This window comes from Kazachstania africana, chromosome 3 (genome assembly GCF_000304475.1).
Source record: "Kazachstania africana CBS 2517 chromosome 3, complete genome".
Classification (NCBI taxonomy): Eukaryota; Fungi; Ascomycota; class Saccharomycetes; order Saccharomycetales; family Saccharomycetaceae; genus Kazachstania; species Kazachstania africana.
In genome coordinates this window covers 422,962-443,643 of record NC_018942.1, presented here as the reverse complement: position 1 = coordinate 443,643, position 20,682 = coordinate 422,962, and the positions used below count along the sequence as shown (strand labels likewise).

Genomic DNA, 20,682 nt, shown 5'->3' with positions numbered 1-20,682 from the left:
GATCCGTCAAAGTTTCTCTTCTTCATTTGAAGAGAACCTGCGATAAGTATATCCGCGGTCTAGTGAGGGCACAGACCCTGGCTTTCCTTATATTTAGTGTTATTTTGGAAAAGCTAGTAATAAACAGTATAAAGTGATGATACGTGCCATTTCGGCATACCAAATTAGTGACTAGCATTTTTGCGATGATGTCTACTACGTTAACCATCTTTCGGGGCTGATCATACTGTTATTAACTACCACTGATATAAAAAATCTGTACAATCTTCCTCTTGTCTCTTTACACTTTGCCCAGAATGGGATAATGCCATCATTGCACCAACGTTTGGATGGGTATTGGGTTTTTCACTTTGCAACACCCATGCACTTGTTTGACTGTTTTCGTTGTGTCCACCCATTCATCTTGCGTTGGTTACCCAAAAAAATTTCAACAAAAAATACAAATTGAAAAATTGCATCCGCAAACAAAAAAAGATAGACGCAAGTTCTTCTGCCAACTTTTTTTTTCAGTTTTCCATCTGGTCGAGCGATTTCCACCGATTATATAAACTTACATATTTTCATTCTTTGATTGTATCTTCTAATTCTTAATTTACATAAAACCACAAGACTAATCAATTGACAATGGCTGCTGAGTATGTTTAATTTCCATAATTAATTCCTGTTTTATATTTACAAGTTGCATTGAAGTGGAACCATTACTTCTTCTTCTTCATCTTCTCTAGAAATTTCCTAACTCTCTATGAACACTTTTTTAGAGTGTTTCTTTCAACAAAGGGATCACCTTCATTGAGAAGGTCAAAGATATTTCATGTTAATGAATTTTGAATTGTATCGTATTCTTATCCACCGATATAAAATAAAACGGTACAAATTCATGTTCATTTCCTGTATGTCTCTGTTTGTTATCCCTGTGCGTATCGAATGAAAAGTGGTGTTTTCAATTCGATGTGACTTCGTATCTTAAACAATTTTAGTACAAACTCTAATTCTAACGATTTTCGTAATTTTTTTTTTTTTTGTCAGAAAAATCTTAACTCCAGAATCTCAATTAAAGAAGGCTAAGGCTAACCAAAAGTCTGCCGAAGAATTCGCTGCTGAAAGAGCTGCTCGTAAGGCCGTATGTTCTTTTTTAACAAACTTCTGAAACTATTCTTCAATTACTTAGATTAATCTGTGAGGTCACGGGAATAAAAGTAATCATGTTTTAAAAAAAGTATGATGAAAAACTGTATCCCATACATTTCGACTAGCCAACTGGCGATGTTGTCGTTCAAATTTTAACCATCTTTCGGCTGAATTTTTTTAAAAGCAATACTCAATTGTATTACTTTTATTCTCCTGCCTGACCCAGATCAATGCTTTTGTATATGAAGACAGTCTCAATCTTATTCAAAAAATTTCTTTTACTAACAATCAATCAACCATTCGTTGTAATTTATACTCAGGCTAACAAGGAAAAGAGAGCCATCATCTTAGAAAGAAACGCTGCTTATCAAAAGGAATACGAAGCTGCTGAAAGAGCCGTCATCCAAGCTAAGCGTGATGCTAAGGCTTCTGGTTCTTACTACGTTGAAGCTCAACAAAAATTAGTCTTCGTCGTTAGAATCAAGGGTATCAACAAGATCCCACCAAAGCCAAGAAAGGTTTTACAATTATTAAGATTAAACCAAATCAACTCTGGTACTTTCGTCAAGGTCACCAAGGCTACCTCCGAATTATTAAAGTTAATCGAACCATACGTTGCTTACGGTTACCCATCTTACTCCACTGTTAGACAATTAGTCTACAAGAGAGGTTTCGGTAAGATCAACAAGCAAAGAATTCCTTTATCTGACAATGCTACTATTGAAGCTAACTTAGGTAAGTACGGTATCTTATCCATTGATGATTTAATCCACGAAATCGTCACCGTCGGTCCACACTTCAAGCAAGCTAACAACTTCTTATGGCCATTCAAGTTATCCAACCCATCCGGTGGCTGGGGTGTTCCAAGAAAGTTCAAGCACTTCATCCAAGGTGGTTCTTTCGGTAACCGTGAAGAATTCATTAACAAATTAGTTAAGTCCATGAACTAAACTTAATTTAAAAAGATTACCGTCGCTGTATATTCCTTTTTATTTTATGTATAGTTTAATATCCCCTTCACTTTTTTTCAACCCGTAAGAAGCATTCTAACATGGCTCTGACTATCTTTATATTCATTTGTATATCTGTCTCTTTATAGTTTAACAATTATTATTTGTATTAAAATCGTTTTTTCTGCTATGCCGGGAAAAAGAAAGAAATTGAAAAATTTTTTTACGCAATGCTCATCGCAAGTTCATTTAAATAATACTACTTACTAGTAGTTTATTAATTTATATAACATATATAACTCCATAAAGAAATCAAGTGGTGAAAGATGACTGAAGTGGAACTCAAAGAAAAGAAGAGAAAGGTTCAAGATGATGTTGAATTAGTAGAAAAGAAGAAGAAACATAAGAAGGACAAGAAATCAAAGAAAGATAAGAAGGAAAAGAAATCAAAGAAGGAAAAGAAGGAAAAGAGCTCTGAATCTGTTGAAAAAGTTGTCGATGCTTCAAACGATGTTGCCCAAAATGAAGATTTGTTAAAAGTCCCACAAGCTGAAATTGATGCTTTCTATAAGGAAAATGAGGTTACTGTTGAAGACCCACAAAAATTAAATTTACGTCCTTTACTTTCATTCTCCCATGTCTCTTTAGAAGGTACCATTCAAAAAGAGATCTCCAAGTTTCCCAAGCCAACTCCAATTCAAGCTGCCTCATGGCCATACTTACTAGCAGGTAAAGATGTTATCGGTGTTGCAGAAACTGGTTCAGGTAAAACTTTTGCTTTCGGTGTTCCAGCCATCCACAGTCTTGTTTCAAGCTCGAATAAAAAGGATATCAGCGTTCTAGTCATTTCCCCAACTAGAGAATTAGCCTCTCAAATTTACGACAACTTGATCATTTTAACTGACAAAGTCGGCCTAGAATGTTGTTGCATCTACGGTGGTGTTCCAAAGGATGAACAAAGAAAACAATTGCGCAGATCTCAAGTCGTTGTTGCTACCCCTGGTAGATTGTTAGATTTGATTCAAGAAGGCTCTGTTAACCTCTCTAAGGTTCAATACCTGGTCCTTGATGAAGCTGATAGAATGTTAGAAAAGGGTTTCGAAGAAGATATCAAGAATATTATCAAAGAGACTAACGGCAATAGAGCTAACAGACAAACTCTTATGTTTACTGCCACATGGCCAAAGGAAGTCCGTGAATTGGCTTCTACTTTCATGAGAGACCCAGTTAAGGTTTCTATTGGTAACAGAGATGAATTAACTGCCAACAAGAGAATTACACAAATTGTCGAAGTTGTCGAACCACATACAAAGGAAAGAAAATTGTTGGATTTATTAAAGAAATATCAAGGTGGTGCCAAGAAGAACGATAAAGTTTTGATCTTTGCATTGTATAAGAAGGAAGCTGCGCGTGTGGAAAGAAATTTAAGATATAACGGTTACGATGTCGCTGCAATTCATGGTGATTTATCACAACAACAAAGAACTCAAGCTTTAAATGACTTCAAGCAAGGTAAATCCAGTTTATTATTAGCTACTGATGTTGCTGCCAGAGGTTTAGATATTCCAAATGTTAAGACTGTTATCAACTTAACATTCCCATTGACTGTTGAAGACTATGTTCATAGAATTGGTAGAACCGGTAGAGCTGGCCAGACCGGTGTTGCTCATACCTTATTCACTGAACAAGAAAAGCATTTGGCCGGTGCATTGGTCAATGTCCTAAACGGTGCTAACCAACCTGTTCCAGAAGATTTAATTAAATTTGGTACTCACACCAAGAAAAAGGAACATGGTGCTTATGGCGCCTTCTACAAGGATGTTGATATGACGAAGAAACCAAAGAAGATTACATTTGATTAATGTATTTTAATATTTTGACACTCATCTTTGTATATATTATGTATTTGTAGATTATTTCAGAACACTTTTTCTCCTACGTTTTATTGCTGCCGTTATCTCGATCGTCCCCCTCTTCCTCGTCATCGAGTTGCCTTTCTAATATTTTGTCTCTAGCTTGATTGAATTCAATTGGGAAATCTACACTCAGCAAGCTATTTATTTTTTTAATCTTCTCTTTAGAGTAATTCAAGTTGGCTTTAATATTTTGTGAAGTCGCTATGCCTCTTTGGTATCTTACCCTCAAATGACTTAGTTTTTCATTAGCTTCATCTATCAACTGTTTCAATTCTAAACTTTTGGAATTTATCACGGCAGATAATTTAGTCTGTAATGCAACTGATTCAGAGAAGTTCACTGACTCTAAAGCTTGCGTCAACGAATCATAGATATATTTCGGCACATCAATCATGGCACCTGGATCTTGCGTATCCATAAATAAAGTATTGGTGGTTTCTGGGACTATCTCATCCAAAAATTCATCGTTAGTACTTGAATTGCCACTTGATCTTGGAGATACCTCATCGCTTTCATTGGCCTCTTCGCTACTAGATGTATGAGAATCAGACAATTGGGACATGAACTCGTCCGTTATTGGAATGGCGTAAGCTTGTGAGTCAATGCTAGGTGTTTGCGTTCGTCCTACATTAAACTCAGTCACTCCCTCATTATGGTCGTCCCTCGTTCCATTGGACATTACTTTCGTCTACGTTATACAAACCTGACTTAGAAGACTCTTTATTTTTTCGTAAAACCAATTTTCATTTTTATATAGTTGAAGTGAAAGTATATTTACGTGGGTCAAAGTATTCGAATTTTATTTACAGAATTAATATATACCCTATGAATCCTTCCTGGCAGCTTCATCTGCATATTTACTTTGAATGGCAGCCTTCTGTTCATCAGATTTCAGTGAGAAGTCAATAAATCTGTAAGCTTGACTTAATTGTGCAGCCTCGTTGACAAAATGGCAACCAAAAAGCAGAAAATTCTTTGGTGTTACTGCCAGAGCATACTTCATGAAGACACCGGAATATGCAATTAAAGCAAAGGTCATCGGACCTGAAATCAGAGTTGGATCCTTCTTTAAATCATACAACGCAGCAATTGGAATACCGAAATTAGAAACTGGACCCCAAAAATGGGTGGTAAACACATATTTCAAAGTCTCTTTGTTGATGTATTTCTGAAGAACTGAACGTACAGCTGCACGTTGTACCGGTTGAGACATCGTCTATTAAAAAAGGGAACTAATAAATAATTGCCGTTTGGGTAATAAGAGACTATTCCAATATGTATATGTAGCCACTATCTTGTTCCACTCTCTTCTTTAATAAGTTTGGAACAGTTGGAAAAAACGATAGTAAATGAGCTGTGACCATTAGAAGATGAACTGAGGCACAACTTTTCTGAGAAGTACGAATTCTCCCATGACCTTATGATCCTTCGAGTCCCCGGCTTCGCTTTCACAATCGCACGAAACGAAATAAATGTACTTATGATTGTTAGTCATATTAGAGTTGATTATAACGCGTATCTATCAGTATATACAGTTTTAGTCAATCTGGACTTTCTTATGATTACATTAGAACACATTTGTCTTTCACCTTGTCTCTTTTCCTAGAAGAAGTGTTTCTAGATTCTGGCTCGACGCTACCATCGTCGCTGGTGGCGTGTGGGTTTTTATTTCCATGCAGCATTCTACTGATTCTGTTACTCTTCTTAGCTCCAGCACGGTTATTCGCCCTAGACTCCTGTGCTCTTCTTCTATTAGCACGCTGTCTTGCCAGGTAGTCATGTTGTATCTCACCAGCAGCTTCTCTGTCTTCTTCTTCTTGCAATCTTCTTGCTAACTCTTCGTCATCTTCGACTTGGTGGCTCATTGCATTGTCGTATCCATTTCTTCCTAGGTTCACTTCCTCGTGTGTGTCATCGAAAGGATTGGACATTACTTGCTCGATCCTTCTATTATCGTTTTTTGCTGGGTGCTGCAGAGACGCAGGGATGAAATCACCCGTATAGTAGGTGTCATCCAACCCATTTACACTCTTCAATGATTTCCATACATAGTTACCTCTTGTCTCATGGTCCAAATCAGTCACTAATATGAAAAGGTCCCCATTATTTTTATGTAGGGTGTAATATTGGTTATTTCTGTATAGAACCGCATACGACTTCTCGACCAAAATTTCCTTTAGATGAGCAAGTCCGTGGTCAGTCAATTGCGTAACGGTCCTCGCCAAAAAGGATTTGATGTAGTTAGCATCCTCTAATATTTCATCAGTGTTACTAACTTGTGTATTACCCTTCTTGATATCATATGATTTGATTAGAACTCTTTGAGCTTCTTCATACGAATATTTGGATACATGTTCATAGGCAATGGGATCGTTGAATCTATCTATAATCCATCCATGCACAATCCCAACATTATATAGCCTAAAGAGAGATAGTTCCACTCCGTCCTCGAATGAACCATTGAATTCAGGATTGATGCTAAGCCCTGTCTGCAATTGAGGTAAGTAATCTAGTAGTTGGTGTATATTTGTATTTACACTGCTGTTGGGATTCGAGATTCCAGTATTAGCTAAGGTCTCTACCAACTCCTCCTGTGGAATTGATGTTTTTGATTCCAGTAACTGTCTCAATCTCGAAGAGATATTCGCTGATGCCGGCGACAATACCAGTGCGTTGACTAAAGCAACCAATGCGGTAGATTCGTCGCCATTTTGAAGTAGAATGGTGCGCTCGAGCCCGTTAATTTCAGCATCCTTGGTGGTAAATTCAGCACACATTTTTGACACTAATCTCAACACTAATACTCAGCTCGTAGTTTCAGTTCCTATAATTTTCTTTCAGAAATACTGTATGTTTCATAATTTGCAATCCTTAAATTGCACCGTACTTCGAATTTCGCCCGCCATACGATTTGAAAGATCTATACGGTCAGAAAAAGATATACTGTAATAAAAGTTGGCTATACGTTTTTTATATACTTTATACTTACCTACGTATATAAATTGAATCATTTCCTATTATTGATCAAGTAATCAGCACTAATACATTTCAACGTCTTGTTTATTACTTGTCTGCCCCTCTCATTATCGTAGTGGAATCCAAATTTTGAGTCTTCGGAGCTGTTTGGATCTCCCATACGCGCTAATGGTGAAGGACCCCACGAAGGTGTGTAACATACTTCATCCCAATTACAAGCACGGTCACATTTGTAATCGAATGCAATCCAATCTAATTGTTTTACTAATGCATTGATCTTGGAACGAGATGACTCAATAGCACTTTCCTCATATCCTTCTTCAGCTTCTTTATCAAATAAATTATTTTTAACAATGGGTAGAAGTAATTCATGAATGTCATATATAGTATCGACAATTGCTTCCACCACGCGAACATTTGCAGACCAAATTAAGTAATCTGATGGCGTCTCTAATACGCTAAGTGGCTTAGCATACTCGAATATAGCAAACTGTCTTCCAGATCCAAATGTTTTAAGGGAAGAGGAGCTTTCTTCGTCGTTGCTCTCAACTGTAGTGAATCTTAACACAAAATTTAATGTGTATCTGGTGACCTGTAATGCTATATCCGATAGCGATAGCTCTCCTTCTTCTGTTTCAGAATCACTGTTCAAAAACTTATGCATCATCTTTAACATTGGAGCAAACTTATCAACAATTTCATCTTCCACTTGTTGCCAATCAATACTTTTTCTAGCGTCGAATCCATATGAAATAACTTCTTCAAGGTCATTCACAATTTCAAGTTGTTTTTCCCATGTCATATCATCATTCAAAAGTCTTCTGTTGTTCGCATCTGGATTGATATAAGTACGATTGATACCGGTAATAAGGTATCTATAATCAAGTTCAACTCTCTTATCACGTTTATCATGGACAAAGCCTGCACGTATTTGATCAAATCCTTGCATTGAGGTATACTGAGATAAGGTCTCTTGCCAGAAATCCTCCTGATCCATAATATCTCTTTGTTCATCTGTTAGTTCTTCCTCGATAATCTTCCCATTGTCATCAAGTGGCCATCCGTTCTCTTTTGTAACGTTAGCAGGAGCAGGTAATCCTAGTGCAGAATTTGGACTAGGAATGTTCACATTAGAGACTAGTTCGGTAGCGCCATTGTTGAAATCACAGAGGACTACTTCAAACCCAACTTCAACTCTTATAATACCATCTAGTCCAAAGGGTCTACCCCACTCACATATTCTAGCTGCATACATTCTCTCTATCATGTGGTATGAATCAACATCTGAATCATTAATACCAAGTTTCCAGTTGATGACGTCAGACAACATTTTTTGTGTATCCATTTCACCAGAACTTGTCTTGGCTGCTGAAGCACCATCTAAGTACAGAAACCTGTTCAGATCTTTAGTAGCTCTGAAAGTTAAGAAATTATTCTTACTTTGACGATTCCCCGTTGGACCGTTTTTACCTCTTCGCTGACCACCACCTGGAAGACCTCCTGGTGGCTTATTTCCCGAAGGACCGTCTTTGCCAGGGCCAAATCCTGGAAATTTGTCACCTCCCGTTGCATTTCTACCATATTTTTGGGATCTTACCCCGAACGTGAAACTAAATTCATGATCCATAGCTAACCATTCAAATGATTCGGGAATCTCTGGAGCACCAGCATGATACATCAAAGTTCCTTTTGGGATTACAGCTGGGAAATAGGATACACCCAATGGATGAATATCAGAACCAGCCTGTCTTAATGCGGCGTATATGGAGTTGAAAATAGCAGTACTATTTTCCAAATCAATAGGCTCCATGAAGTCTTTATAGTTATCCCAAGTTATAGAATCCGAGGTCTTAACAGAAAAGGAGGCAGATGGAGATGCAAAAAATGGGATCTTCCTCGTGGTTATACTTAATAGTGATTCATCGGTCTTTAGCCTAATAAAACTTACTGATACTACAACGATCGACAGCGTCACTAGAGCAGCGGTGATAATTTTACCTCCAGGTAACATATCTCAGGCGTTAGTGTTTTGAACTGGTTATAAATGGAAACTATTCTCACATGTATATGTCTTTTCTCTTTTTTATATATATATATCTTGTAGATAAAGAAGATAAACCCTAGCGAGACTTCGAAAATTTTAACAGGCGCAGCCTTAGAGTGGTGCACTTCCCTTAATAGGTAAACCTTTCCTCAATAGTCGAACTTCTCCCGATCTGGACTCCAAATTGGAGTCTTGGCCAAAAAAAAAAGAAAAGGCCGGTAGATTAAATTCTTGGCATTTCTCGAGCCCTGCAGACAGGTTCAAAGTGTGGAAAGGAATGAATCGGTCTGTTTGTTTATAAGAGGTTATATTTTTATGTGATATATATACAGATCGGCCATTAGGCTTTCCTGTTAGGCTGTAATAATGAGGCAGAGAACCCTGGCGGGAGAGATTTGTCGTTGCGTGTTACATCCGATATGTTCTTCGTCGTTATAGTCTCTTGCACGGGTGCCGGAGCTAAACTTGGGGACGGACTAGATACGAAATCTGCAAAGTCGTCGTAGGAATTAGATGCTTGCTCACTGGTTGTTGTAGCTCTCTTGGATGTATTTGCTACACCTTTTGTAAATACCAGTGGCTTTGCTCCGGCGGTTTTCCTTGGTGTTAATATAGACTGTCTAGGTTGTGCGACAGGGCCCGATGGAGTAGCGTTGAAGGTTGTTGATCGCGGTTTAGGAGTAAGAATTGAAGGCTTAGTGTTACCTACAGGTGATGATGTCTTTCTGGTAGGTTGAATTGCTGGGATTCCAAGTTTTTTACTAGCATCATTATCAAGATCCTTTGGTTTTGCAACAGGTTGAGATTCAATAATCTTATTGAAGGCTTTTGATGAATTCATGGATTCTAAATCATCTCCTTTATTGTTCAATTTTGCCACATGTTGACGTTGGATATCACTGGTTAACTTATTGATCGACGTGGTAAATTTGTTATATTCGCTCACTCTCAATGTTGAAGCCATTGAATAATTCCACATTAAAGGTAATAGTTGTTCTACTAAGACAACCTCGTCCTTAATTATCGTTGGAGTACATTCGAATAGTTCGAACGATTTTGAAAGTATCCTGGGATCTCTAGTTTTCATAACTCTAAATAGCGGTAACACTTCTTCGCTGCATGTATAACCATCAATAGCCTTCTTCTTAACTAACGTCTCAAAGCAACCAACACACGAAGTCTTCACAGTTAAACTTGTCGTCTTAGTGAAAAGCTTGGATAGTAATGGTAAAAATATCTTTTTTACTGAGGGGAAATCAAGAGTTTCAAGAAGTATATCCACCTGGAACAATAATTTCTCCTGTGGCATTACCGCATTCTCTCCTTCAAGCTTGTCTAAAACATAATTCATAATGGGGATTAAAATATTGTCAAGAAAAGAAGACTTTTTGATCTTTTCCTTCAAAATTTCCAGATTATCAATTAATGTAACAGTAGCATTTTCCAAAAGAATTTTAAATCTGTCCTTTTGGTTTAGAGTCGGGAACACCTTCTCTTGAAATGTTAATTGCGATAAATTTGATCCAACAGTAAGAATAATTTCTAGATCTTTAGAAATGCATCGACTATCTGTAATTTTATCACTACATAACTGAGATAACAATTCTAATAAAATCGGTAGAAATTTTCTTTGCAGAAGTGTTGCAGGAAATTGTGGTAATAGTTGAATTAAACCTTCCAGGAAGACTAGCTTCTCTTCAGTCGATTTTGTTGGAAGGTCATCCAAGAAATTTATTGTTTTGAGAAGTGGATCTTGGAAAAACTCACTATCTAAAAATTCAGTAATGTTGTCATAACGAGAATATATATCTCTATTCATCAATTTGGGCATTAATTGTTGTAATTTTGAAGGTAATTTATTGAAGCAGTTATCCCAAGACATGGTACTGATTTTTCTTTCAAATTTTGTATACTCACTTCTATATTGACTCGATGAATTTTCAGCATTGATAATATCATTTTTTCCACTGTAGAGGAAGTTGATCAATAGCCCTAATGAAAAATAGTCATTCTTACAGGATATGGTATTTTCAAAAACAATTTCTGGAGCTGTATAGTTGAGATTCAATATCATGAATTGCGGTATTCTTGGATCATATTGTGGCAGAAAATATTCGGATGTATTTGTGCCTTGCGGTAGTTTTATTAGATGACCTAAGCCTGACAATTTCCAGTCGGAATTTTCATTAATAAAAATTGACTTTGGTTGTATGTTCAGATGGACAGATGTAGCCCTGTTGTGGATAAATTCAAGACCTTGGACAATTTGTAGTATACCTCTATGGACGATAATATCATCTTTGATGTGTCCTCTAAGAAAGTCTTGCTCTTCGTCATCTTCAGATTTGAAGACAGATTCTAATGATCCAGTAACATATTCTGTAACAAAGAGAAAGTTCTTACTATGTTCTTCTAATGGTTCTATGAGAGCCAAAATATTTGGATGTTTCAATTTCGCTAAATTGGACACTTGGGTTCTCAAAATATTGTAACCTTCTTCAAGTAGCTGTTTGTCGTGGGATGAGTGCTTCGACTTGATTATACCATAGTTAAGCAAGTAGTTCTCATATTTTTTCTTATCAAACATGAAAATAGAAACTTTGGAGAGACTGGAAGAACTGTTAGATGATTTAGGTCTACCAGTGTAAACACTCCATGGATCAGCTGTGAATGTAGGCGATGATGAAAAGGAATATTTGGAATTAATTCCGGATTTAGAGGACCAAAACATCATTTTGTAATAATTTATATAATAATTAGGACCTGCGTTTCTCTCTTTTCAGTGCTGTTGTATCGCTTTTGGCTGTCTTTTACAGGAAGTTTTAAGCAATTTTTCGCTCATCAAGATGTTATTTTTTCCACCAAAACGAAAAGTGTCAAAAATTGAGAGATGCCCAAAATCTTCTCAGTGGATGGTCACTCGCTTGATAGAATATATAAGTATTAATGGTAATATACGATGCTTGAAACTGAGATAGGATTGTAAATTATAGTCTTTTTTTGAATTCACCCGGAGTTTCCAATTTCTTTTGGGACCACAGACCCTTTTTCTGTGCCTTAGCGATAAACTCACAAAATCTATAAGTCTTCTCTCGTCCATCAAACTCAGCATTTGTTTTTGCCTCATAAACGACAGCCATACCTTCATTTATCATTTCTAAACTGACGTCCTTCCATCCTCCAAGCCAACTCCAATAGACAGCTCTCGCAACACATCTATTGTATTGATCAATACTCAGGGGTTTTATCCATATTCTCTTGCCCAAAATTTGGTACCGTAGCCAATTCAATGCCTCGTCACTAAATGGTTGAGCGGGGTTGCCAAAATGTGCTCTCTCTGGCGCATCAATTCCACATAATCTTACCGAGACAGTGGGTAGATTGCGTTTACCTTTCAATGGGATAGCCAAATTCAAATAGTATCTGGAAATTTTCTTCCGTTTGCCACTTCTCAAAGTGAAAAATCGTCTTACCATTGATATGTTACTATTCTTACTGAAATTGATATCAGCCTTTTCTAATATGGGTAACGATCTGAATAAACCCCATCCTCCAAGTATGCCACCTGGCGTATGGAAAAAATGGAAATTATCTCCATCACCAACTGCTGTAACCTTCCCATAGAGCCATCGCCTTCTAAATATGTACTTCGGTATGTCCCTAGCAGATTTGAATTGTCGTAAATATCTGCCAAAACAGATATAGGCGCCAAGAAGGGAGCCACTAAGTAAAGCGGACGTAAGAATAACATCTTTATCTATCCTTGGTTTCTCAGAACGGGCCTGGACCATTGAGTAATGTTATTTGTTCACTTTTATAGTCCATGTACCTTTTTATGTATTCATCATATAGCGTACTTTTTCAGGTCAAGGCGATATTCTGAAAAATTGTAGTTCCACAATAATAGTAAGTTACATTTATATAATATACTAAATGTTCTATATGCTCGTTAGTTCTACATTTTTTTCACTGTTCAATTGCTCCCAGAGTTGTAACGTCACTGTGGCCAAGAAACATGGAATTTGGCCTCTCTCTTCGATCCACAACTTTAGTAGTTCGTCCCAGTTATGCAAATTTAAATTGGATACCAATGTATTTTTTACTAAATCTACTACTAAGAATTTATCTGGTTTGAAACATGAGTATATTTTTACTTTGTTATCCTGTTGAAATTCTAGTCTAAAACCTAGTATAGAATTAACCACATCAATAAATTCTAGGGATTTCTTATTAAACATCTCTTTTAATCTGACAGATTTTTTATTGACTTTAAATATTTCGTTTTCTTGTTGCTTCAATTCAAAGCTGAGTGACTCATATACAGAAAATGGGACTGTCCTTACATCGCTAGCAGAATCCTTTATTTGTTCCATTAAATCTTTATTCTCATTTTGAAGTAACGTTATCTGCTTTTTCTTGATAAATTGGTCATTCGCTAAAGGATTATCACGTAGTTGTAATATTCTAATCTTCTTTTCTTTGAGAGATATAAGTTTTTTGGTCTTTTCCTCGAGCAACTTATTTAAATTTTGGTATTTTTGCAAGTTTCTTTTCAATTCGACATTCTCTAATTGTAATTCATTCATTCTTTGTGAGTAGTAACTTAGGCCATTGTAGTCGTTTGTTTTCCTCTTCTTCGTTAATTGATTCTGCTGTTCTTTTTGTGAATTGAGCAATTGCTCATTTATATGTTTCAATTCATTCGTTAGATCATCAGTCTTATTCTTATAGTCATCTATCAATGTTTCTAATTCTTTATGTGATTGCATCTCCTTTGTACGACCTTCATTATCGCTAGTGACAACTTCATTAACATCGTCTAGTTGTTTTCTCAATAATTTGCACTCTTCGAAAGATAGAAGTCTTTGTTGGTCTAATTCGTGGTTCAGTTTTTTCAAATTAATCAAACTACTTTCATAATTTTTGTTCAAATCCAACAATTGATTTCTTTCCATTGCTAGTTCCTCATTCAAAAGTTTCAAATTATTCACGCTCAATTTCAATTTCGAATTCTCATCAGTTAATATCAAATTTTCTTTCTTCGTCAGTTGCCAATCATTAATAATATTTTCTGGTTTATCGTTTTGGTCATCAAATATGTTCATTGAAGTTAGTTTGGACTTCAAATCAATGTTTTCGACTTGTAATTCCTGAATATTATTCTCTAATATTTCCAAATCCTGTAGTTTGCTTTGTAATTTTTCGTTTTCAGACTTCCAAAATTGTGAAGAATCATTTAAATTTCTTAACCTTTTCAGCTCATTAGCCTGCTTTATATTTGCCTCTTCCAGCTCTTTCACGTATTTCATCTGATCTTGAAACATTCTATTCATGGTGGCTAACTCTTGTAAATCCTCTGTAGAGTAATTTGGGTGCGAATTCACTATTTTTGTCGTCTTTAATTCTGAAATCTCTATATCTTTTTCATTGTTCGATTTGATCAGGTTTTTCAATTCACTCGATTGTTTCTGAAGTTCCTCTTCATACTTTGCCAGCAATGCCTGTGAATTCTCATTTTCTATCTTACAAGTTTCGACTTCATTGGTCAGTTTAGATCGTTCAGAGTCCTGATTCAATCGAGAATCGCTCAATTCCTGCTCAATTGCGCGTATCTTGAATTGCAGTCCATTGATAATTTTGTCCTTTTCCAGTTCCGTTGAATTCAGTTGATCTTTGACGACAGAAAGCTCTTCTTGTAATTTACTGTTAGATTCATGTAAAAATTTGGTATCATCCAAGGCTTTTTCCAATTCATCCACCGCGGAACGGTACTGCTTATCAAGCGTATTGCACTGTCTCTGTGTTTGTAATCGTTCTAATTCAAATTCATTTTGTAACGTGTTTAACTTGTACTCAAGTGAAATAATTTGTCTATCTTTAGCTTCAATTGTATCTACGTGGTTGTTCTTTCCGACACGCACGGGACTATCTTCAAGATGTATACCTTTATCACTTGTGGCCTCTAATGGTGTTTCCAAAAATGGTGAGGATCCTCCGCTCACGCTCATATCAGTGCTGTTTTGCTATTAAAATTGTTGATATTGATGGATGCCTTTGAATATCTCTAAGTAAACAAAATTCGCTAACGGATAAAATTTTTAATAGTGGAAAACTTCATTGATATAGAAGGATCTTAGATCTTACTCAGCATTAATTCAAAAAGTGTTAATAAGTCCCTGAAAGGCGCATATTAAGTGTATATATCAAATGTCAAAGATGTATGTTGGTTGAAATTGTCAAATGACACCATCAGACGACACTTCGGAGATTTATACTGGAATGGGTTACTAACATACGTATTTTTACATTGCTTGCAGACCAAGAAGTTTTAGACTATTAGAAGAGCTAGAAAAGGGAGAGAAAGGATTTGGTCCAGAGTCCTGTAGCTATGGGCTAGCGGATAGCGACGATATCACAATGACAAATTGGAACGGTACTATCTTAGGCCCCCCTCATAGCAATCATGAAAATAGAATATATTCATTAGAGATTGTGTGTGGACCAAACTATCCGGATGAACCACCAAAGGTAAAATTTGTCTCAAAGGTTAATCTCCCCTGTATTGATGACAAGACTGGTGAGATTAAGGAAAAAGAGTTCCATACTCTTCGTGATTGGAAAAGATCGTACACTATGCAAACTGTGTTACTTGAACTAAGAAAAGAAATGGCTCTTCCTGCTAACAAGAAGCTTCCACAACCTAAGGAAGGCACTACTTTCTGATTAAACCTAGCTATTGCGTTGGCTGACTATATTTTCAATTTTTTTCAATTTTTTTCAAGACCATTGAAAAGCACTATTTTACATTATCACCTATAATATCAAATAGTATATAGATTTTTTTTAATGCAATCACTTGGAAGTATTTGAGGTATCAACTGAGTATCAAATAAGCAAGATCATCATGTTGTGACTATTTTGGAAGCTAAGACTTGAACTAATTGGCATACTGCTCGACAAAATAGGAAAGCCGAACTCATAGATCGACCAAAAAGGAACATTGGACTTCAAACATATCCTAATCCACTCATCAATGACCATTGTTGCTAGTGCAGAAATGACAGTGTTTTTTTTTCAGGTTGCATCTTTGAAGTGACATACTTTCCTAATTGAGCGATCAATGACAGACGCTTGCATTCAAATATTTCTAAGAGCATCGAAAATTAGATACTATATTTTGAAACTTATTAAGATTAGAGGTAATGTAACATATTGAGCTAGTTGCAAAATAGTATCACATCAAACTCTTTAACAGTGGTTGAAAACCAATTTGAAAATATTGATCAAAACATATAAAAACCAAGAAAGATTCATGAATTAAGCAATATAGTTACCTTGTTCAATAATAAAAACCATCAAATAAAACCATAACAACCAATCCAATTGCAAATAAGTATGAAGTTCTCAACTATCCTATCTACCGCTGCTTTCGTTTCCTCCTCGGTCATGGCTGCTCCAGTTAATGTAACTGAAACTGAACAAGAAAATTTAGCTATTCCTTCTGAAGCCCTTATTGGTTACTTAGACTTAAAAGGCGATGACGACATTTCCATTTTACCCGTTTCAAACAGTACCAATAGTGGTTTATTATTTTTAAACTCTACCATTCTAACCCAAGCTATGAATGAAAACACGGAAGCCGCTTTAAGCAAGAGAGAAGCTGACGCTAATGCTTGGCACTGGTTAAGCATTTCTCCAGGTCAACCAATGTACATCAAGAGAGATGCTAATGCTGATGCTGACGCCGATGCTGATGCTTGGCACTGGTTGAGCATTTCTCCAGGTCAACCAATGTACATCAAGAGAGATGCTAATGCTGATGCTGACGCCGATGCTGATGCATGGCACTGGTTGAGCATTTCTCCAGGTCAACCAATGTACATTTAAACCTGTTACAATGAACTATTCCAAAACTCGACAAATAAAATTTTATTTCTGACCTTCAATTTTAATTCTTTATATCTTTAAAATTCTTTATAACTTTTTAACCTATTGTAAATATTGTGAATGACTTAGCTATTTCTTTTTAAAATTTCTTCATACCTTAAACAGTCAATACTAGAACATCTGGGATAGTATATGCATTGAGTATCTATTCTGTTTCCTCCTGAGTCGATTCCTGACTTTCGATATCGGTATCCGTTTCAGATACACTTGAAGTCTTTTCGGTATGTTTTGTGGATGTATTGCTAACAGGTGTAAGTTCTACTTTAGTTTCGGAGCTTTCCTGCTTAACTTCAACAGGTTTATCTTGCCCATCTAGTCGGACTTTATTGGGACTCGAAATGGAGTCTCTTAATTGTGAGTTCCCTATACCGTAAAATTTAAAGTCATCAAAATCGTTGATTGAACCTGCCTCCTGTTTAATTAGTTGTTCTTCATTTATTTGATTTCTTCGTCTCTTTTTTGAAGGGATAGATTGCTTACTTTGTGTTGTACTCGCTCTTTTCCTCCTACCTGGAGAATTCAAATGGGATACGGCTTGTACAACATTTTTGTTTACGGCTTCTAAGTCAGGTATATTTTCCATTGCGTCATCGATAATGTTATGTCTCTTTAGTATTTCTTGTAACTGCAATATTTTTTTCTTCTTTTCATTTAATAAACCAACTGTTATCAATCTGGCACTTTTATCCCTTTCTTCAAGCACATTATCCAAGATGGTGCGTTCTTCCTCCATAAGTTTCAATCTGTCATATAAGTTATTGTATTTTTCACCAAGACTATAATACCTGTCATTGGATTTGCAATTATTTTCAAATAAATTCAATGATAATTTGAAAAGATCCATCTCTCCAGTTTTAACGGAGGTTAATGAAAATTGAGCAATCTTCTTGACAATAGCACCAGATTCTAATTCCATTACAACTTTCCAGCTTTCATCAGATACCTTTCGTATCGTCCATGCTGTATATTTTACTCTTGATTCGAGGTCCTTTATGTATAATTTATGGCAGGTCAATGTCCTTAATAACTCATACCATATGCACCTCTTATATGTGTCTTCATCACCAGTACCTGAGGAACTTGTGAATATTTGTAAATCAGATTGATTAAGCTTTTCAGCTTCAAAGATCTCAGTGCCCTCGCTCATCATAATTTGGTCAATTGTCAAATCATCAAGAGATTTCACGCTACCTGGCAATGTATCTGAAACTAACATAGCATTGCAGATGCAAACTTCATCGTTTTCTTCAGTTCCTCTTGAACCGCTAATACGTAAACAACTCACAAACTCCAGCATGTCTTTTTAGAATTCCAAATTTAAGGTTTCAATCGTGGCCTTACCTTAATAGAAAGTCTTCTTTTCACTGTATCAAACCTGTAATATCAATGACCAATGTGGATATTTTCATCTGGGATGATTCGAAGACGTTACGATTCAGTTTTCCAGTTTTCTATAGCTAATAGAGTGTATTCAACCGATGTGAGAAAGATGTTCGGAATATAGATGAAGCCATTCCCAGTCATTGTAGAGTGGCAAAAAAAGGCGGCGGTCAATTGATGAAAGAAGTGCAACCATATATCAGCATAAACTGAAGCTAATAGATATGTCCATAGTGAACTTGAGAGCCATCAAAATGAGATGCTCTTGTCAATCAGACATCATTATAAACCAAATTTTACCTCATAATCAATATTCTGTCCGGGTTTTCTAGTATGAGGAACCGGAGATCGGTCGGACAGCATCTGCGATGAGCAAAAAAGAAACCAATTAATAATCAATTCAGGTTTGCAAATGTATAAATTAGTTTCATGGAATACATTTATTGAAGGATAAAAATTCATAATCAAGTATATTAAAGATGACTACAGAGGTTACATCGCTAGTTAAGGAACAAATCTTACCCTCAGAGTATGAGTTGAAAGAGCCTGAGCCAGAACACTGTCCAGGGCCTGAGTCAGAAATGGCCGGTAAAGCAGATGCCTGTGACGGTTGTGCCAACAAGGAGATTTGTGAGAGTTTACCCAAAGGACCTGATCCAGATATTCCTTTGATCACAGAAAACTTGAGTGGGATTAAACACAAGATTCTTGTTTTGTCTGGTAAAGGTGGTGTCGGAAAGTCTACTTTCACTTCGATGTTAAGTTGGGCTTTATCGGCTGATGAAGACCTACAGGTTGGCGCTATGGATCTGGATATTTGTGGGCCTTCTTTACCACATATGTTAGGTTGTGTGGATGAAGTAATTCATGAATCTAATTTCGGTTGGTCGCCTGTTTATGTCGCTGATAACTTAGCTACCATGTCAATCCAATTTATGTTGCCAGAAGATGATTCCGCCATCATATGGCGAGGTTCTAAGAAGAATGCTTTAATAAAGAAGTTTTTAAAGGATGTCGACTGGGATGAATTAGATTATTTGATTATTGACACTCCGCCAGGCACTTCCGATGAGCATATTTCCGTAAACAAGTTCATGAATGAGTCTGGTATCGACGGTGCATTGGTTGTTACCACTCCTCAGGAGGTTGCTTTGTTAGATGTTAGGAAGGAAATTGATTTTTGCAGAAAGGCAGGGATAAATATATTAGGACTTGTCGAAAATATGAGTGGATTTGTTTGTCCAGGTTGTAAGCATGAATCTCAAATTTTCAAACCAACAACAGGTGGAGGGGAAGCTCTCTGTAAAGAGCTAGGTATCAATTTCCTCGGTTCCGTTCCGTTGGATCCTAGAATTGGTAAATGTTGTGACTCAGGTCAAAGTTTTCTAGATGAATACCCAGATAGTCCTGCATCATTGGCTGTGCTAAATGTGGTGGAAGCGTTACGAGATGCTGTTAACGATGTTTAATCGGAACCTTTTATTTGTAAATATATCTATTCGCATATTGCGGTGATCATCGCGAATCTATTGAGGAGTATAGACAACAAAATATATATTTTAAATATATTCAAGAACCAATATTTTCTTTCCTGTAAGAACACCAACATTCAGTCTGTCTTTAGCCTTCAAGGTAAAATTCTTCTATAATGTCTGAAGAATTATTCAATTTGCGTTCTCAGTTGAGCTTCTATAAATATTATCATAGCGATAGGATAAATGTCCTCATCCACTCCATCTTCGTTCCAATTATTCTCTTTTCAGGATGTGCTATTCTCCATCATATAAAACTCTACAAGGCAGTAACGTTGACACATTTAATGTCGGTATTATATGGGTCATTTTATTGTCTACTTTATCTACCTACGGGGTTATTGGCTTCGAGCTTATTACTGATGATCAATCTGTGCTTAGACAAAAATTGGGTGCAAATATCTATTACAGAATCTTTGGGGCTTTTTGCGTTAGGTTGGGTAGTCCAATTCATAGGGCATGGTTTTTTTGAGCATAAAAAACCGGCCGTTTTGGATAATTTGGTTCAAAGTTTGGTTCTAGCTCCTTATTTCATATTATTTGAGTTTTTATTCAAATTAGGATTTTTTGAAACATTAAATAAGCAGCTTGAAGATGACATTGACAAAATGAGGGCATGAAAAGCCAGATAACAGGTTTAAATGTACGAAAGGTATATATATTGTTATTTAAAATTTAATGCTTTGTTTGCTTTTCCAGTACTTTAGATGACTAAACCAAACCCATCGGAGGACATCTCCCTCATAGGAAAAAAAAAATGTGACTTGCAGACCATACGTTACTTTATAATTGTCTTGTATAGTAGTATA

The 20,682-nt window shown here is 36.3% G+C and overlaps 14 protein-coding genes across 14 annotated transcripts; 6 read left to right on the top strand and 8 right to left on the bottom strand.

Annotated features, from left to right (window-relative positions):
• Positions 1-624: 624 nt before the first annotated feature.
• On the top strand, positions 625-2,078 carry RPL7A (60S ribosomal protein uL30; the record flags this gene model as incomplete). Its single annotated transcript, XM_003956302.1, has 3 exons — positions 625-635; positions 1,027-1,120; positions 1,449-2,078. 3 exons carry the CDS (start codon positions 625-627, stop codon positions 2,076-2,078), a joined length of 735 nt encoding a protein of 244 aa, XP_003956351.1.
• A 326-nt stretch (positions 2,079-2,404) lies between these two features.
• Positions 2,405-3,940, top strand: DBP3 (RNA-dependent ATPase DBP3; the record flags this gene model as incomplete). Its single annotated transcript, XM_003956301.1, has 1 exon — positions 2,405-3,940. One exon carries the CDS (start codon positions 2,405-2,407, stop codon positions 3,938-3,940), a length of 1,536 nt encoding a protein of 511 aa, XP_003956350.1.
• Positions 3,941-4,013: 73 nt separating this feature from the next.
• On the bottom strand, positions 4,014-4,673 carry KXD1 (Kxd1p; the record flags this gene model as incomplete). Its single annotated transcript, XM_003956300.1, has 1 exon — positions 4,014-4,673. One exon carries the CDS (start codon positions 4,671-4,673, stop codon positions 4,014-4,016), a length of 660 nt encoding a protein of 219 aa, XP_003956349.1.
• Positions 4,674-4,817: 144 nt separating this feature from the next.
• On the bottom strand, positions 4,818-5,207 carry MPC1 (pyruvate transporter MPC1; the record flags this gene model as incomplete). The annotated part of the gene is made up of 1 exon (XM_003956299.1): positions 4,818-5,207. One exon carries the CDS (start codon positions 5,205-5,207, stop codon positions 4,818-4,820), a length of 390 nt encoding a protein of 129 aa, XP_003956348.1.
• Positions 5,208-5,556: 349 nt separating this feature from the next.
• On the bottom strand, positions 5,557-6,771 carry MIY3 (Miy3p; the record flags this gene model as incomplete). Its single annotated transcript, XM_003956298.1, has 1 exon — positions 5,557-6,771. One exon carries the CDS (start codon positions 6,769-6,771, stop codon positions 5,557-5,559), a length of 1,215 nt encoding a protein of 404 aa, XP_003956347.1.
• Positions 6,772-7,001: 230 nt separating this feature from the next.
• KAFR0C02180 (uncharacterized protein) lies at positions 7,002-8,981 on the bottom strand (the record flags this gene model as incomplete). The annotated part of the gene is made up of 1 exon (XM_003956297.1): positions 7,002-8,981. One exon carries the CDS (start codon positions 8,979-8,981, stop codon positions 7,002-7,004), a length of 1,980 nt encoding a protein of 659 aa, XP_003956346.1.
• Positions 8,982-9,354: 373 nt separating this feature from the next.
• On the bottom strand, positions 9,355-11,748 carry SCY1 (Scy1p; the record flags this gene model as incomplete). The annotated part of the gene is made up of 1 exon (XM_003956296.1): positions 9,355-11,748. The coding sequence occupies one exon, from the start codon at positions 11,746-11,748 to the stop codon at positions 9,355-9,357; it is 2,394 nt and encodes a 797-aa protein (XP_003956345.1).
• Positions 11,749-12,001: 253 nt separating this feature from the next.
• LCL3 (Lcl3p) lies at positions 12,002-12,805 on the bottom strand (the record flags this gene model as incomplete). Its single annotated transcript, XM_003956295.1, has 1 exon — positions 12,002-12,805. The coding sequence occupies one exon, from the start codon at positions 12,803-12,805 to the stop codon at positions 12,002-12,004; it is 804 nt and encodes a 267-aa protein (XP_003956344.1).
• Positions 12,806-12,952: 147 nt separating this feature from the next.
• On the bottom strand, positions 12,953-15,022 carry MAD1 (coiled-coil domain-containing protein MAD1; the record flags this gene model as incomplete). The annotated part of the gene is made up of 1 exon (XM_003956294.1): positions 12,953-15,022. The coding sequence occupies one exon, from the start codon at positions 15,020-15,022 to the stop codon at positions 12,953-12,955; it is 2,070 nt and encodes a 689-aa protein (XP_003956343.1).
• Positions 15,023-15,221: 199 nt separating this feature from the next.
• Positions 15,222-15,737, top strand: MMS2 (E2 ubiquitin-conjugating protein MMS2; the record flags this gene model as incomplete). The annotated part of the gene is made up of 2 exons (XM_003956293.1): positions 15,222-15,232; positions 15,332-15,737. 2 exons carry the CDS (start codon positions 15,222-15,224, stop codon positions 15,735-15,737), a joined length of 417 nt encoding a protein of 138 aa, XP_003956342.1.
• A 672-nt stretch (positions 15,738-16,409) lies between these two features.
• On the top strand, positions 16,410-16,901 carry MF(ALPHA)2 (Mf(Alpha)2p; the record flags this gene model as incomplete). The annotated part of the gene is made up of 1 exon (XM_003956292.1): positions 16,410-16,901. The coding sequence occupies one exon, from the start codon at positions 16,410-16,412 to the stop codon at positions 16,899-16,901; it is 492 nt and encodes a 163-aa protein (XP_003956341.1).
• A 205-nt stretch (positions 16,902-17,106) lies between these two features.
• Positions 17,107-18,258, bottom strand: LIF1 (Lif1p; the record flags this gene model as incomplete). The annotated part of the gene is made up of 1 exon (XM_003956291.1): positions 17,107-18,258. One exon carries the CDS (start codon positions 18,256-18,258, stop codon positions 17,107-17,109), a length of 1,152 nt encoding a protein of 383 aa, XP_003956340.1.
• A 562-nt stretch (positions 18,259-18,820) lies between these two features.
• On the top strand, positions 18,821-19,810 carry NBP35 (Fe-S cluster-binding ATPase; the record flags this gene model as incomplete). Its single annotated transcript, XM_003956290.1, has 1 exon — positions 18,821-19,810. One exon carries the CDS (start codon positions 18,821-18,823, stop codon positions 19,808-19,810), a length of 990 nt encoding a protein of 329 aa, XP_003956339.1.
• Positions 19,811-19,989: 179 nt separating this feature from the next.
• MPO1 (2-hydroxy-palmitic acid dioxygenase MPO1) lies at positions 19,990-20,493 on the top strand (the record flags this gene model as incomplete). Its single annotated transcript, XM_003956289.1, has 1 exon — positions 19,990-20,493. The coding sequence occupies one exon, from the start codon at positions 19,990-19,992 to the stop codon at positions 20,491-20,493; it is 504 nt and encodes a 167-aa protein (XP_003956338.1).
• Positions 20,494-20,682: the final 189 nt, after the last annotated feature.